The sequence below is a fragment of the Egretta garzetta genome, unplaced genomic scaffold (genome assembly GCF_000687185.1).
Source record: "Egretta garzetta isolate BGI_Z169 unplaced genomic scaffold, ASM68718v1 scaffold372, whole genome shotgun sequence".
Taxonomy (NCBI): domain Eukaryota; kingdom Metazoa; phylum Chordata; class Aves; order Pelecaniformes; family Ardeidae; genus Egretta; species Egretta garzetta.
Window position 1 is genome coordinate 167567 of NW_009258889.1, and position 18117 is coordinate 185683.

At 42.0% G+C, this 18117-nt stretch overlaps 1 protein-coding gene across 1 annotated transcript in view; it reads left to right on the forward strand.

Moving 5' to 3' along the window:
- The window catches only part of CLUAP1 (clusterin associated protein 1), a 57402-nt gene that overhangs the window by 527 nt on the left and 38758 nt on the right, over positions 1-18117 (forward strand). The window contains exons 2-5 of the mRNA XM_009634029.2: positions 503-614; positions 3101-3185; positions 7311-7490; positions 7981-8076. Of these exons, the coding sequence (XP_009632324.2) occupies positions 503-614; positions 3101-3185; positions 7311-7490; positions 7981-8076 (473 nt within the window). The remainder of the gene's footprint in view (positions 1-502; positions 615-3100; positions 3186-7310; positions 7491-7980; positions 8077-18117) is intronic.

Sequence of the window (18117 nt, forward strand, 5' to 3'; positions counted from 1 at the left end):
AGCCGAGCGGGTCCCGCTTGGCCTTGTGAGGTTTTGCGCTGCCGTTTCCCTTCGCAGGGGGGCTGGCGTCTGAGGGCCAGGGGAAGGCCTTGCAGCGGGCTTGGAGTCTGGCCCTACACTGACTGGCAAAGCTGCGCCTGACCTGGGGGTGATAAACACAGGGGGCTGGGGTAGCTCAGCCCCTGCGCGGGGTGATCCCCCCGCTCCACAGATAACTCCACTTAAAGGCTGTGTTTTGTAGGGAGAAGCTCCTTTATCATCGTTTCTGTCCCCTGAATCTCTTGTTAAAAAGTTGCCTTTTAAATCAAGCCTGCTTTCTGTTGAAATGATACTTTTTTTTTTTTTAATTAATCCATTCAGGATTTTTTTTTTGTTAAACAGTACTTTGAACAGGGCATATCTGTTATATTCTAAATAAACAGCGTGCTGTGGGAGCCGGAGTTCTTGGTAGTGTCCGTGCTGGATACGTAAGACAGAATCCCCGCTCTTGCTTGTTTTTCAGATTTTACTGAGATGATGAGGGCGCTGGGGTACCCCCGACTCATATCGATGGAGAATTTCCACACCCCAAACTTCATGCTTGTTTCCGAGGTGCTTCTCTGGCTAGTGAAAAGGTTGGTGATTCGGCTGCCAGATGTTGGGGCTGGTGCTGGGGTGTGAAACGTGTGTTTGGAGCTGACGTTTTGCTGTGAAACCATATTGACTTTAAAGAGGGAAGTAGTGGTATTTAGTCTTTCTTTTAAGGTCTACTCTTCTAATTATCGGATAGAAAATGTGGTAGTTAAGTTTGCGGGTTTTTAGTTTAATTATACAACAGCAACAACTGAAGTGGTTTAGTAGCTGAAGAAGAAAATACAACACCTCAGTCCTGGCAGAGGTTGCATCCCAAAGGTGGACGTACTTAGAATCATAGAATGTTTTGGGTTGGAAGGGACCCCTAGAGGTCACCCAGCCCAACCCCCCTGCAGGAGCAGGGACACCTTGAACCACAGCAGGTTGCTCACAGCCCCGTCCAACCTGGTCTGGAATGTTCCCAGGGATGGGGCCTCCACCCCCTCTCTGGGCAACCCGTTCCAGTGTTCACCACCCTCAGTGTAAAGAATTTCTTCCTTAGATCCAGTCTAAACCTACCCTGGTTTAGTTTAAAACCATCCCCCCTTGTCCTGTCACAGCTGGCCCTGCTAAAAAGATTTTCCCCATCTTTCCTCTGGGCTCCCTTTAAGCCCTGAACGGCTGCAATCAGGTCTACACACAGCCTTCTCTTCTCCAGGCTGAACAAGCCCAACTCCCCTCAGCCTGTCCTCATAAGAGAGGTGCTCCAGCCCACGGATCATTTTAGTAGCCCTCTGGACCCACTCCAACAGTTCCATGTCCTTCTTATTCCGAAGTAGCCGTATCTCTTTCACACATTCTACAAAGCTCCATTACCATTCTGCCTGTACCTGCCCTTGTACCCCAAACAGGGTGATACATAGTGAGAACTTGCCAAGATACAGTTAGTTCTTACCTTGTTGCTATACCTGTTACTGGTTCAACCTGCTGGTGTCTGGCCTCCATGCCGTGTTTAAAAAATAATGCTACAGTACCGGTCTACTACTATCCAGTTGTAGTTGTACACCTGCTTAACCTGTTGACGGACTTTGGTTCAATATTCATGAAACTTGAGGTGCTAATCTCAATTATACATAATCTTCTTTCTCCTATGTAAGTGAAAAAATAAACTTAAGTTTTTTAAGCTCCTCATCAGGTAGAATATTATGATTGAAAATATGACAGTGACCCGTTTGCCCGATTGCTATTTTTTGGCCTAGAGTCATAATTAGTATCCATTAAGTTTAATTACCAAGCTGTTTGTTAGAAATCTGCTGAACACTGTTGCAATTGTAATAAAACAGGGAAATACTTACAGCCATTCCAAGTTACTTGGACTAAGTGACCTAAATAGTCTTTAAAATACTGCTGTTACGCCAACGGTCTAACTTTCTGGTCGTTTTCAACTCATGTAAAAACATGAACCAGAGCCCTTCCCAAGTATGGAACAATAAAATAACAGACTAACTGAAAGAAACTAAAAATATTGTTTTAAAAATACATTTCTCTAATGAACCCAAACACTTTTAAAAGCTTAAACTTCTGTGGTATAAGATTACTGGGAACCATGTGCCAAATAGTGAAGGGCTTCGTGTTCAGACCAAACAGCAGCTGAACACTGGCATCCTTTTCTGTTCTGGGTCAGGATTACACCTGACACGGGCAGACAGCTTTTCCAGCTTCTAGAAGCCTTTTAAGTACATTTTAAAGCAGAGGCTACTTTGCATGTCCCTTGCTTGTAATTTCAAACATGATTTGAAAGCGAAGGTATCTGAGTGATGAAAATCTCAAGGCTTTTCATGAGACTGGGAATTTACTTTTTTTTTTTTTCTTGCCTGGTTCCTGGAGGCTGGTGACTCCTAGATGTTTCTGCATTTTACTAGTGGTTTTTTAAAGCGTTTCACCATCTTCCAATTTGCTTTCTCATCAGTTTCATTTATTTTTGGAAGTAACATGTTTGAAATGATGTGTGAGCGTGAACTTTTCTTGTGTCATAACATTTTAAAGGTGGCTGGTTTTGTTATTGCCAACAGTAGTAACCTAGTACAAGTCATTTCAAGGTACCTGGGAAAGACTGGGAGCATTCACTCAGTTGTATGCCTGGTGTTTTAAATTGTGAAGCCACACGTGATTAAGTTGAGTTTGATTTATATAAGCAGCTTGCTATGGAAGTAGTAAATTACTTCTGAAAAGAAGTATTTCACAGACTTGATTGGGCCACCAAAGTTCTGCTCCTTTGCGGAACTGGCTGAAAAGGTGTGTTTGGGATCCCACGGTAACAGTTCCTTCTGGAGAAGCGTCTCGGGTTTTACAGCTTTGGCAGTCTGTACGCAAACCCACTGCGTGCGTTCCAGGGTCTGGGTGCCCCAGTCTGCAGCACGAGCTGAAGACTTATGTTCCAGTCTACGTGCGTGCTTGTTCTGTTTGATTTTTGCCTCACAAATGAAGCAGTCTCTTTACTACTGTACATGTATTTCTTGTCAGAATCTACACGTGCTTCTTTCCACAGGTATGAACCTCAGACTGATATTCCTCCTGATGTGGAGACAGAACAGGACCGGGTTTTCTTCATTAAGGCGGTGGCTCAGTTCATGGTAAGCCTACCTAAGAAGTCGTGCTTAAGCACATTGCAATACTGGTTCCGTATTAACTTTAATGCTTTCTCTCTCAACCCCTTATGTTTTCCTTGCAACGGGTGGCTGAGTATATATTGTATCTTTGCACTGTATTGTATGTCTTGTGCTGTTATAAACTTGGACAGGCCAGGGTGGGCTGTTACTGAAATCAAGTAGAGTTATGTACGTCTCTACAGAATTGGGGTCTAAACATCTTATTGCTAAAACAATATCCATCCCTATTGCTTCGTATTTATAAAAAGGTAGTGGTGGAAGAGAGAGCTGTAGATAGGAAATTTTTTGAAGCTGCTTAAATGGGTTCAGAAGAGATCCCATCATATTTATTGCTAACTTTGGATGCCTGTTTCTTTTGCGTGCTTTGAATAGTCATAACTTCTGATGTTTTCATGATAATAAAGAATCATATCTGATAGAATCATATATCAGTATTCTCTTGTACGAGCCTTCTCACTTACTAGGCAGAGCCATATTTTTCTCAGATCAAATCTTTTATCGTGTTATGCATGAGCATACTTGAATTGGGCTACCAACTTTTTTAGTCTTGTGGAATAAAATAACATTGTCCTTCCAATATAACTCTTGTTATTTTGGTGCAGCGTGAGCCTTTGCTGTTACGACACACTTACAGAGCGCTCTTAAGCAGGTGGAAAAAACTTAATGGGGCTGTGGGTGGGTCTGGAAGCAATGGAAGTCTTCATGCTAATATCAAAGATTAATTTCTTTTAATACTTTTTTGAATTCTTAAAATATATTAAAATGACATTATGAAGCCAGCTTTTCCCTTCTGATTTGTGATGATGTCCACCACAAGTTTTCTTAATTTTACTGTGATGTTCAGACCATGATACGCTTCCATACATACCAGACTGCACTTTGGAGCCCCAGAGCATGCTAAGAGGTAGTGAACAGATCTATTTTATTGGGAGGGACTTCCCCCCTCCAAAGGACAAGCATGTTTCCAAAGGACAAGCATGTTTCCAAAGGACAAGCATGTTTCCAAAGGACAAGCATGGAAGCAGAAACAATGTTATACATACATTGTCCTTTTGATGGCTGATTTCATGTAAGAAATCCCAAGGGGTTTGAAGAATTATATAATATAATTCAGAAAATGAAATGAATGGCAATTTCTTTAATCATCCTGTACTCAGTCTCAGTTAATGTTACAAGATAATACGGGGATTATTGTAGGTTTTCAGCATTTTCAGAATGAGAAAAGCCTTTAGAGGTTCCATAATTCACTGTCCACGGGATCCACAGTTATCTTCTCCAGTAGCTAACAGCTTTATGCATCCTAGCCAGATGTGAGATTTGATGGAGGCAGATTTGTCTCAAAGAGAGTATCAGGATAGATTAATCATGAAATACAACTAGAGTATTGGTCTCCTTTACTGTACAAGGAGTAAAGATGTGTTAATTTTTTACACAAATTATGTAGCATGCTGTGTTCCTGGTAGTTTGAGAACTTACCAAATGTCTCCTTTTTGGACCCAAAAGTGCCTGAAGTGTCTGCAGTGTTGTCTTGTGAGTTATTTTTAATCATTTGCCCACCTAGAACTGCCCTGCTCTGTGTGGCTCAAAAGGTGGCTCCTACTCAAGCCCACTTGCATCCAAATTTGAGGTAGAGTGCAACAAAAAGCCTCTGATGAGTTTATTCTCATAGAAATGCATTCATGAAAACATCCTTAGCGAACGAAGGCATCAAACCTTTTGCAAAAGGCAGACATACTTGCTTTTTGAAAAGTGATGGGAGAAGCAGTTGAAGCGATGTCTGCTAATGATCTTCCCAAGTGCATTCCGGAAAGTCTCATGTGTTCAATTCCCATTTCAGCCTGTGGAGGTTTAGAGCCGCTACTTCAGTACCCAGGAGACTATCCTATGTATTAAACAAGACAGAGAGATGAGAGCAATCCTCATTCTTCCTATCAAGAACGTGCCGTTGTACAGGAAAGAATGCAGAATGTTTGGGCTAGACAGGCCAAAGACCATGACTCTGCAGCCGAATGGCTGGAGCGCACAGCGGGGGGTTCTGGTTCTTCCCTGGGCTGTTTTTGCATTTCCATGGCGCTGTCAAAATTTGGCTCCATGATAACAAAAAAGCAGGTTTAAAGCAAAGTGAACTTTCTGGCTGTCGATGCCATTCTTGCAGTGTATTTCTATTTCTTTTTTCGATTGCATTGTTATAATCTGATCTTCAGAATAAATGGAGGAGATTTTTAATGATACTTTAAAACTATTTAGAGTTGTGATAAAATAGGTGACTCTCTCAAGCTTTCCAAATGTGAAGGTTACCGTCCTGAGCAAGCAATGCCATTATGCCCATCTTAAAAATAAATGTACTTGTCTGTGTATTTGTTCCTCTTTTTAAGTAGTCTTTGAGTGAAGAAATATTTTTTTTTTCCTTTTACTAGACATTGATTTTTCTCACTTGGGGTTGAATGGAACCAAAATTGGAATTCCTGCCTTTAACAACATCCTTTATGAAGTGGTGCATTAATCGTCTTTGTGTAGGGGATGTTTAACAGATTCTGTCAATTTAATGACCCTCTTCTCTTAAGATTTAATACCTACAGTTTCTATGATTATTTTTTTAGATTCCTTCTACTGACAGGGAAGGAAGGAGAACAGATCTGGCTTTCCACTTTGTGTATGGGCTCATTTGAGGTCATGCTTGTCAAAATTTTTGAAAGCGATTAGGGTTTGGGTTTTTTTAGCATAAGTCTCATATTCCCCCGGCTCAGGGTGTACAACATCAGTAACCCGTTCTGGAAGCTGCTGCTGGCAGGAGGCAGATGAAGAGTCAGCTTCCTCTGCTGGGTTGAGATTTTGGGATGAGAGAGGCAAGAGGTAAACGTTTCTTGGAAATGGAAATCTGATGGTAGAGTTACGAAGTTTGACAAGATGCATACGAAGAAATATGGGGCAACAACTATTTGCTTTTTCCTTTGTTATTTGAAAAGTCGGAGCTAAATCCATGGTTTGAGATGTGGTCCTTTATCTCTTCAGTTTCACAGGGAATTTTCTTGCAGTCAGTTATTGAGCGAAGCTCAATGCAGAGCAGGCAAAACTTTTACCAACCATTTTAATGCTGGAATCTTTTACCCTAGATTGAAGGTCTTGCGCTGTTGGAGCCCTAGGGGGGGTGAATTGCTGATGTGTGTAATAACATGTGAGAATCGTGGGTGGATTCTTTCTGCCACACAGTATTCCCAAAGGATAAACATGTTAGCAGAAGTTTCATCTTTAAAAGATACTAAAAAGACGATGTTAAGTCATTTGGATGCTTAGTTGTTGTATTCATAACCGGTGATCAATTTTTCTTTGCTTGTTTGTTTAGCCGTGCCATCAGGAAGGCTGCCTCAGAGTTTTGCCTGAAGTTTGGTGTTGGCTTCTTGTAGCTGTTCATTTATAATATAATCTTGTCAGGAATTTCAAGAACAACATTTGTGTCCTTTCTGTGACAGATGTGTCATTTCTATTATGCTCTTTTTTACCTTGTATTATTTTGAAGTACAAAAAGATGATGTTACACTTTTAAATGTTTTTTCCTTGCTGATCTGTCTGTACTTTTCAGACATGGAAGACGAGGGAATAAAATCACTAATATCATAGCAGGGAAAAATTTGAGAGATACAAAATATTCTGAAGGTACTGCTGGAAGAGAAGACGGTTAAATTAAGATAATCGATCTTATTCTTGTAACTCGTTAAGGGTGAAATTTACCTCTCCGCAGCATCATCACAAGACCTGGGCAGCACTTACATTCCACTTAAACTTAATTTGAATTTAAGTGGTGCACAGGGTTTTTGCTGATCTTCATGCAGGGAAGAATTAACAGATAGTTTGAGTTTTTTTCATTCTGGCAATTATGTTCTGATGTGCAGAACGTGCACATGATTCAGAAAAAAATTCTTCTAGAAACATCAGTAATACCGTGAGGCAAACTTGTGTTTCTAAACAGGAAGATTTATTTCTGTAAAGCAGAGCCTGGTGCCCCCAAAAAGAGCTTTTGAGTGAAGTGTGAAGAGGTAAACGAGGATTTTGTTCTTTGTGACACGATGAATTCATTCTTTCTTCCCAAAGGCTACCAAAGCTCACATAAAGCTCAACACTAAGAAGCTTTACCAGGCAGATGGCTATGCAGTGAAGGAGCTGCTAAAGGTCACCTCTGTGCTTTACGGTGCTATGAATACCAAGGGAGTGGAACGTGCAGATGTGAGTGAGGAAGACAGCAGCAAGTTCAAGTTTGATCTTGGCTCAAAAGTAAGGAAAACTTGTACTCTTGTTTTGGGCAGGGGTTTTGTGTTGACTCATGAAGAACAAACCCATTTTCTATCTGAAACTGAAGTAGAGAATGTTCTCGCAAGGGAGCGGGTATGGTTTTAACTCGTATTTTCTGTAGTTGAGGTTATATGCTATGATTTCTTTTAAACTCTGTGAATTCTCAACCAGAAGCATAATAAAAGGCAACAGTGGCACAAAATTGGTTATCTTTGGTTTGGACTGCTGTTGAAATTGTAGAGGTGTTGCAGCAGGCTGCAATAAAGACTATTTTCTACCTACTAACCTTGCAACAGGAGGAGTTTGCACTCAGACTCCAGTGGACATCATCTTCAATAATGTAGTAGGGTTTTGGCCACTGTGCTGACCTCCTATGTAATTTGAACATCAAAATGGGAAAAACCTGTCGTGGGTTTTCTTTGTGACATGGGGGATTCTCTTTTGCTATTCAGTGCTGTTGCTGTGTTTCCAGATTGCTGACTTGAAGGCAGCTAGACAGCTTGCTTCCGAAATTACCTCCAAAGGAGCGAGTCTGTACGACTTACTTGGCAAAGAAGTTGAACTAAGGGTAAGTACACGCTGGAGGGTGTGTTAAGGACTTGTGTTCACTGGGTGCTGCAAAGGAAAAAGGTGAAAAACACATCAGCAGTTCTTCTTAATGGCTGCATCTAAAATGAATATTCTGTGAGTTTGAAGGAATAGGTCGGAAAGTTTGCATTTCCTTCCCACTTATATTCATATTCAGGGGAGGTTTAGATGGGACATTTGGAAAAGTTTCTTCCCTGAAAGGGCTGTCAAGCACAGGAAGGGGCTGCCCAGGGAAGTGGTGGAGTCCCCAACCCTGGGTGTGTTTAAAAGCCGGGCAGACGAGGTGCTTGGGGACAGGGTTTAGTGGTGGGATGGCAGGGTTAGGGGAATGGTTGGGCTTGATGATCTTAAAGGGCTTTTCCAACCTAAACGATCCTGTGATTCTATGATTCCATACCTGGATTGCAGTAAGCATGAGAAAACAGTTTGGCATTTTCTCTAGCAGGCAACTGAAATGCTCTCTGTAGAACTGTTTGGAGAAATTCACTTTATATGTACGTTTTAGTGGTGGGGATGGATATATTCTGAAAGATAAATGATTAATGCCGTTAGTTTTCCAAGTGCAAGGCTCATTATTTCTGTTAAGGTAATTGAAGGCCTCGCAAGCCTGCAGGGTACATATTCTTAAGCTTAGTTATAAAACCACAAGCTATTGCATGAAGTCATGGAAGCATCGTGAAACACTGCCCGTAAGTCTTTCAATTATTTTCTTAAATGCATTTATCTGCAATGCTGGAGGTTATTCATTTTCTGAAAATAGGCGTGTAAAGAAGGGAAACCCTGAATGCGCTCGTACTGGGTTTGGTTATCTTCAGATTTGCAGTATCTGAGCTGTAGGAAGCGCACCGTCTAAGAGCCGTACTCTGTATGCCTTGACGATTAATGCTCCCAGATCCTTGCTTGATGGAGTACAAGTGTTTCAAAGGGTAGGTGATACCCAGGGAAGCTTATCTGGGGAACTCTGCCTTTTCTGCTAGATGCGTAAGTCAGCATGCTAGGCAGCAGCGTGAAAGGCATTAATAGTTCAGAAGGGAGAGAAAATGATAAGCCAGTTTAATTCAACATACACGATTTTCACAAAACTGTTAATCAGTTGCTTCTCACCTTGCATTCTTTTCTTAATTTCTTGGCTTTGAAACAGTTTCCACGCGAATGCTACCTAATGTGTTAATATTTGCTTCGGAGCATTAAACCCTTTTTTCTGTGTGCAACATCCTGAAGAACTCCACTAAAAAGTCAAGTAGACGTCAGTATAAAGCAGCATTTTTTTAAAAGTACTCAAGCATTGGTTTGAAATTGGGCGTTGTTTAATCACTTTAAATCAAGGATTTTAGGAGTCCAACTGACTAGAACTAGGCCCTAGAAAAGCAACTTGCACAAGTGCAGCGTGCTGAAAGCATGAAGTGAAAAATCAGGAGACGAATGAGTGCTTCAGTGCAGCCACTTCTCGTTGGGTCCATTAAGAAATCTTCAATGGAAGACTGTTTAAAGGTGCAATTTCTAAAAGTACGATATTTCTTATATACAGTAGCAAGCGCGTGTTTCTTGTGGCGTAATGACTAGGCGCACAAGATGGGGTTAACTAGTCCTATATAGGTACACAGCTTATATTTTTGAAAAAGGTTTGACAGATTGAACTTGTCTTTAAGAAATCCCATCTTGGGAAGGATGACCTTTGCTTCTGTCTCATTAGCTCTGAGTTTATATCCTAAAGGCACAAGGTGACACTATGACAGCACAGTGAGAACCTCCAGAGAGCAGTGGGAGACACTTTCATGCTCTGTTCCTTATGATTTGTGACTGATTCCAGCTTTCTTCAGTGATTTGTTAAACCTGAAGAATCCTTTTTTGACTTGTGTGATAAATGCCAAGGTTGGTACGTAAGCGTGTGACAAGTTTCAGACTTTGAGCCTGTATTTCAAAGCAAATAGGTTTCAGGTTAAAAGCCATGAGGCTGCAGTAACCAGTTGTTCAATGGAATTTTTCAAGTTTACCTTTTTAATCATAAGCACCCACCTCTGCCTTTCACTTGAAGTATGAAATTCGCTCATCAAATGAGAGGCTTCAAGCCAGATGCTGCTGTTCTCTTCCATTGCTGCTAGGTCTGATAATGCCCACGGAAGGCAGTGGAGCTGCAGTTCTTGCTAAGTAGCCGCCAGTGTTGAGGGCAGTAAGGAATTGCTCTTCTTCATTTCATGCATCTTCCCTGGATCCTTCACAGAGTTGGTGAGGTGCTCAGAAGATCACAGGGATGGCATCCTCTGCCTGCCCCTCTCACCCGATTCCAGATGGGCAGAAGTAGAAGTGCAGTTAATTCTAGCTTCTTGTGGGGGGTTAGAGCTTTGTCTGTAGATATATCAAATTAGTTGCCATTAATCTAAAGTTACTTTCATTATTTTTTTAGTGTGGAGATTATTGTTTTCCATTGCTTATTGTGGACAAGCACAGTGTAGGTTATTGGTGTCCTGTGGCAGTGCAGTGGTGGAAACACAGAATTTTTATTTTAAAATGCATTTAAGCCTTACATTTGCAAGATAGGTTGCAGTTACCAGTCTTTCTGGTCCAAGTCTTAGAGCACAGAAACTGCAAAGTTGGAATTCATGGAGTGTAGTGGAGTTGATGAATAAATTTTGGTACAACACAGTGAGATCCCTAGATGAAAAGCAAATTCCATGCACGGAGACGTATGCCTTCATCTTCATTGTTTCTTTTACTGCCAGGGGGATTTTTCTGTGCATTGCATTACTATGTAGCCTTGATTTTCAGAATATTTACAACTAACTTTGGCAGAGTAACTAGACACTTTGACTTCTGGTTTTCTTTAATCTGTTTTCTAGGGGTTCTTTTTTTGGATGGGGAAGGTGGAGGTTGATTTGAATTTGAGGTGGGGATGGGAGATTTTGTTTGGATTTCTTTCTTCATACACAATACTAAATGCTTCGGATGATCAAAAGAAGCAGAAGTTGAAAATACCAGTGCTGTGATTAAGCCCGTCAAGCCCTACATCAAGAAAAGCAGCAATAGAATTGATGTCAGTCCTCGGGCAAAATGCGAGCATTGCTTCACTGTGCGTTCGGTGTGGGTTTCAGGTGTGGTGTCTGCCTCTGGACCTACACAGCTAACTGCTGCAGCCTTGTACATGGCCAAAAAGTGTTAGAAAAGTCGGTGGTCCCCTATGTCCTGTAACAGCTGGTGACCGGGGAAAATGGCGAGACGAATCGGGGGGAGGGAGGGGTGATGAGGTGCTCCACGTAATTCTTCAGCACAAAATAAAGCAGTAATTACTTTCAAGGTCAGTTCTGATCAGTTGAGGAAGGATGCTCCTGAGTTAATGTACATGGAACATCCGACATCCAAAAGGAAAAATTCAGGGCTATTTATACCACCTCAGCAAAGCTGACTGCTGCTGAGTGCCTGCCACTTTGCATCTGCTAGGGGTCCAGCGGACACATTAGCAGGAGCCTGTCAAGAAGCTGCCTTGCTTAAACTTGCTGAATTATTAGACGCAGCAAGATAACAAAGCAAAAAAAATTCCAGCATAAAACCGCCTCTCTGCTGGTGGCAGGCATAAAGATTTCTGATCCTCTCAAGGTTGCTTTCATTTTATTTACCTCTTAATTATCTCTAAGCCATGTAAAACTGAAGAAAGATGAAAATACTTTTTTCTTTTTAATGTACTTGGCTTGTGCTGAAGACGGGCAACACAGTGGGTCTGTTTTCTAATGCTCCTCTTGGCACTTACTCCATCTGTGACCTTGAACAAAGTGTTTATTCCCTGTGTATCCCCTTGTGTAAATAAACTAATTTCTGTAATTTTGTAGATTAAAGCTTTTAACAGCCAGATAAAGTGTTTCCCAATCTGTGGAGGATAAATTTCTAAGTACAGGGTATTGCTACGAGCGTTAGGTATGCACGCGGTATAAGCTTGTTCCAAAACTGATGGAAGTCATTGGGAATCTCTTTACTGATTGCAGTTTGTGAAACGCTTGAATTAAACACTTAGGAGAGCCAAAGGCATTTAGATCCAGCTGTGGAGCTGAGACGGAATTAGTTACAAGGAAAAGAGCTGCCACTAAAGACGTTTAACATGGATTTCTTTATTGGCAGCTTTTTGATTAAAGAACCCTTCCCCCCTGCCTTCCCCGCGGCCACTGCTGTAGCTTGCTGCCTGCTCTTTCTGTAGAGGGGTAGGTCTGATCCGAGGGACGGCTGGGTTATTCAGTACTCTTGGAAAGTTAGCTACAAAAAAATTATTTTATTTGTAATGTTGGAAACGTTTTCCGTCTGCCAAATGTTAGTTCTGTGTACGAGATTTCGCCTGGAGGAGGCTGATAAATTAATTTCTCTCACTTCCTGGGCTTTGGTTACAAAATTGCCACACATGATTTCTAGGAGAAATTTGTAGCTTGAAATTGCCAGAACTCTGGAGAATTACTTAGTTTGCTTCCATTTTTTTGAACTGTCCTGCATCTGACCAAAACGTAACCGATCAGTTCTGAGGAAGAGGGCTTACTGCAAAGTGGGAAGCCAAAATTAAACCTTGCAACTGCAAGGTGCAGTGGAATCAATACTGTCCTATATTTTAGATTGCTTTAACGATAACCATGGTTATATGCTCCATGGATATAGCATTTGTGGGTGTGTTTTATGGAAGAAAGGATTTTGTAGTGAACTTCCCAGGAGTATTTTGCTTGACAGCTTAGCATCAGCTATAAATTGATGGGCGGCCCAGTTCTTGTTGCAGTTTGGGGACTGGTTGTGTCAGTGCATCGTTAATTTTGTCAGCTCGATGGAAGATCTGAATTCTTGTGGCTCGGTTCTAGACCGTTCTAGTTTGGCAGGGAAGAAAATCATGTTTGAACCATTTTTTATGTGTCGCAGCATTTGTCAAGGCCTGTATGAGTCTGCAAGAAGTTCCACTTCATTGGGCTAAATCAGCAGCACTGAATATCTGGTGAAGTTTTGGTTGTTCAGTATTCCTAACCTCCCTTCATGAGGCACAAAGCATAGCCATGCCAAAATTTTAATTACAGAAGAGTAAAATATGCTGACTTAAATGGAAGGATGATTATTTTAGCTGGTTTTAGGTCTTCAGAATGCCTTTATTCCTGCCCAAAGAGGGCCACCCGGTATTTCTGTTGGAGGAACACAACAGCTACTCTGCTTCCTGCTGGTTACGCTTTGAGAATGGAAACCCAAGTTGTACGGCAATGTTTACTGAAGCCAAAGGCTTGGGGTGGATTAAAAGTCTAAACTATTTCTTTGGGCGGTATTGCTGCAGCCACAGCGCCTGTTCCTGCCTTTGCTGCAACTTTGCATGATGTCTTCATGTGCCTTTGAGGTCTGAAAGATGCTGCTGAAAAATATATTCCTGTTTCTTGGGTTTTTTTCTAAGAAAATCATAACCCTTCCTGAAGTTTTCTTGTATGTTATCTGTAAGGAAATGAAATTCTATTTCTAATTTTGTAACAGAAGAATGTGGGTGAAAAGATTTTTGCCTGACCGGGTGTCTTGCCTTTTTGATGACCCTGCTCTTTTTTTTTTTTTTTTTTTCCTTGAAAAAAAACAAAAAGCAAGCTCCCACCTGTCCATGCTGCCCAAGGCCATTTCTATCTGTTTACATGAGGAAACCTGCTCACAAACCTGGCTTTTGCCCTGCTAGAAGAGAGATGCTCCTTGTCGTCTTGCCAGGCTCTGGAAGAAGCATCACAAGCCACCTCCTGGTTGAGGACCCATTAAGTGCCACCCTGTAGTCTGTGGACTAATCCAAGCTTTACTAACTCAGTGTGCCACGAATCCTTATGTGAAATAAATTAAAGGTGAGGTTTTGAAGGATGTAGGAAGATAACGGCAAGTGTGTGCTGGGGTTTGTCAGCTGAGGGTAATGCAGTGGAATTGGCTCTTGACCCAGGGGACCCAGAGGGGTGCATGGGGAGGGAACAGAGCAGCGAAACTTCGTGCCTGTCAGAAAGGTTTCCAATTCCCATTCGTGCCTCGATGGTCTGCGTGCCAGCATTTGTGAGGGCTTTCTTCTTTGTCATAAAGCGTATGTTCAGGTTACTTCTTATCTGGCTAGGCAGGCCGCCTGACTCTTTCTTGTCTGCAGAAAAAATTACACTTTCCAGTTGGTTCTGTGTCTCAGATCTTCTCGTGGCATGCTTTGTACGCATCGGGGTAGCCGGGGGGGTTTGGACACTCTGTTTGATTGAAGGCTCTGCATTGCTGAGCAGGGCAATGTCTCTGTGGATTCCCTTTGTGGACTGCCGAGACAAGCATACAAGAAAGAAGCGTAGCCTGGAAGCAGCAAAATTCTCAATTATCTTGAGCTTTAATCTCTTGAGAGGAAAAATAAGCTGTTAGGAAGTATCAGATCCCTTCGGAAGGTCTGGATTATTTTTAATGTCCCTCCTGTACCTTCCCGTTTGTATGTAACGATGCCTAATGATCCATTCCCTATGTTGGCCAAATGTGATCACAGTGTGTGTTAGTAAATTCCTGGATAATAAACCCTTCAGAAGGAGAGCTTGATTGCCTGCATAGACAGCAGTAGCTGCAAGCCCCCTGCTTGCAGGGGGTTGGGGATGTGATGCTTCTGGACTAAGACTGATGGCAAGAGTGGCAGAGAGGAGGTAATTTTTGTATGCAGCAGGCTTACCAACTTCTGAAAAACAAGGACTGTGGTCGAAAAAATCTTTGGCGCAAGACCAGCGTGTTAGAAAAAAGCTTTCACTTCTGGTCCTTATCACAAAAAAGGTGTTTAGAAGCCTCTGCTAGACCTTGAGCACATCGATATATGCATATATTACACCGCGTTTATCGTGAGTGACTGGTGTGCTAGGTCATGCTTAATTACTCACCTTGGTTCAGGGATCTGTGCATCCATTTATCCATACATCAAGCACGCAGGAAGCCAGTTTATCAGTTTTTTGATGTATAATGATGGCAAACCATTACCAATAGAGAGTGTTTCACTGGGCATATTTGCAGGATGGTTTTTGCAATAGTGGCTCTTCACTGCTAACCAAGTATAACGCTCCTGAGGGAAAATTCTCAGGAAGGGAGGTGGTGGGGGGTGCATTTGCAGGGACAGTAGCGTCCTCTTGCCCCTGCTTTTTGGGGCTAATAAATGTATTCAGCTTTCTGCATGGTGATGTGACTGTACAGCAATGGTGAGTGTGAATTTAGGATGGCTTTGGTGTTCCACATTGACATTGCAGCACCCAGGAGGATCAACAGGGATGTAATGAAGTTTCAGACTGGATATAAGGAAGAGCTTTTTTGTGCCGAGGGTGGTGAGGCACTGACATGGGTTACCCAGCGAGGTGGGAGATGCCCCATCCCTGGGAACATCCAAGGTCAGGTTGCATGAGGCTTTGAGCAACCTGCTCTAGCTTCCCTGATTTTTAATTCGTATTTAGCATGTAAAACTCTAGCGAGGGAGCTCTTGGGCTCTTTGAATGGGAGGCACTGGGAAGTGGTAAACAACCAGCTTGTTCATGAATACCTCTCTGGTTTCGTGTATGGGTGTTTTTCTTGAGTTGTAATTACCAGGCAGAGTCCTAAATTGTTCTGCTTCTTACCTCTTCTCGCCCTGATAATTTTTTCTATATTTTTCGTCTCTCCTGAGAACTCTATCTTTAATGGTTAATTTAAAGGAAACCTCTTGAGTATTATAATGTGTATTCTGATTAGTACACCTAATTGCAAAGAGTACATCACTTTAAAAGAAAATGAATGAGGCCGTGTTTTCCAGCTCGGTTTCATTTTTTTGAGCACAAGGAATTGTGAGTACAGCCAGTGGCAATGTCATACCTGGTATTTGGACAAATTTAGAAAATTGGTTTTGCCTTTAAGTGTACAGCCTATTTGTCTCCATAGATTTAAGCACGGACGGAAGAGTGTTCGTGTAAAGCCAGGTTTTAAAAATCTCAGTTGCCATGTTACTGCATATTTTATATTGGGTAAGAAACACCAGTGAGGATGCATTGGGCTGGAGGAAGAATGTGCTTTATTCACTCGTGTGGGGAGTCAGAGATAGTCAAAGCGGTTTTGTTAAATTCATTTTCTTTAATTTGCTAATGGCTTCACAGTGTTTAAATTGGTTTAACGATGTTTAAATTGACCGACTCTGGTAGTTTAAAGTAAACATTTTTCCTAATGTCTTTATAATCTTTGTGGGGTGTTTATTTTTCTAAAGTGATCTGCCTTCCTTTTAATCCTCTTCTATATGGCTGGTTGCAAGGTCTTTCTTGAAAAGAGATATTAAAAATGAGTTTTCTCTTTGGGAGTTTTCATAAGATAACGGGAAATGGCCCAGGGACGGGTACCCAGGGAAGCTGTTACAAACAACTGTTAAAAAATTGTCAACAGCTTTGATACCCTCAACGTACATTTATTTTTCAAGTATCTATCCATTATATTAACATATAATGGTCCACTATAATGGAAGCTGTAATGGTCCACTTGGATTCTCCTCCCAGTCTGTTGGGATGCAAGGTGGGTAATTGCCCTGACCTTCTCCTTTTCCAGTTTAGCCCTGATTCAGCAGCTGGAAAAGCCAAATTTCTGCTTTTACACCACTCTTTGTTGGCCTGACACGTTTTTCAAGCAGACATGACTGCAGGACTGAGCCTTGTTCCAGAAAATGATGCAGATTTTTGCACAAAGACCTGTGGTCTGTACGTGAAACTTCCGTGGGTGCTAGAGGCAAGGTAGAAGAAGAAAAGACATTAAACTTATATCAATTCCAAAGTAAAAGGGTAGGTCCTCAGAATTACATCTAAAACCCATCAGCTACCCTGACCCAACTCACCCTGCAGGGACTCATGCTTTACCAGGACTCTGGGGTGCTTTACCAGGCTACTGAAAGGAAATTGGTAAGGGAGTTGTTTATAATTAAAAACTAAGGTCCTTGCTGTTTCTTTTATCTCTTTTGAAAGTGGGAAGGAAAATAATTTCCTTCCCCCTGCTGAGTGATAAACTGTTTTGCGTGAAATACGTTGGCTCTGTAGCAGAGCTCTCCCTATCACCATCGGAAGACCCGAGCAAGCTGGCAGGGCATCGTCTTCGCCAGGCCCGATCCCTGCTGTCGTTCCAGTTCAGGCAAAGCCTTCTCAAATAAATAAGCATTTTGTTGAGCTTGATAAATGCATAATGTTCTCAGAATAGCTACTGAGCTCCATTATTTGTGTCCAGTCTTCCTCCAAAAGCGTCCACCTGTGGAGTTGAATATGGGTTGGGCAGACTCTCTGTATCTTATTTTCATCCACATTAACTTTCTGCTGCTTGGAGCTTGTGTTTTGGTGTGGACAGGGGAATGTTCCCAAGTGCTTCAAGGCAGCATAAGCTGTCGTTGCCACTAACAGATGCAGCTCCTGTCACTATCCCCAACATAATATTTCTTCTACTTCTTTTCTTGCACCAGAAAAAAAAGCCTCTGTGCAGCATGTGGCAGGCTCATTCGGGGAGCTGAGCCAGCGGAAGAATAAGCTCAGCACAAAAAGCTGATTTTTTTGGCTGGATGAGCTCCCTGACAGGGCTCACCATGCAACTCCCTGAACGTGAGTTGGTAGGGAGGGAGCTAAGCTGCCCCTGCTCGTACTTGCCGATGTAGCCTGGAATGGCTGCCGAGATAACTTGACAAAGTAATTTTATCTGCTTCCAGAATTCATCTTGTAGTGAGCTGGGTACAGCCTGTTGCAACGTGTATAGAGCATTTTTAGATTCTTAGTCAGATGTTCTCTAGAGAGATGCTATTTCCATCTTTATCCACCTGCTACCAAATGGTTTGCCAACATAAGATGATTTTAAGGACGTAAAGCTGAAAAAAATCGCCCTCCTCTCCTCCCAGGAGCAAACAAGGAATCCAGAGTTTTCATATAACAAACAGGCCAGTGCTGGAAGACATCATAAGAAAAGTGCATGCTAAATACCCCTAAGCCCATCTGTCCCCAAAACTGCTGAGAGCAGATGAGGGTTTTTCATCCTTTGGGATCTAAACAAGGATCATCGAGGGGTTTTT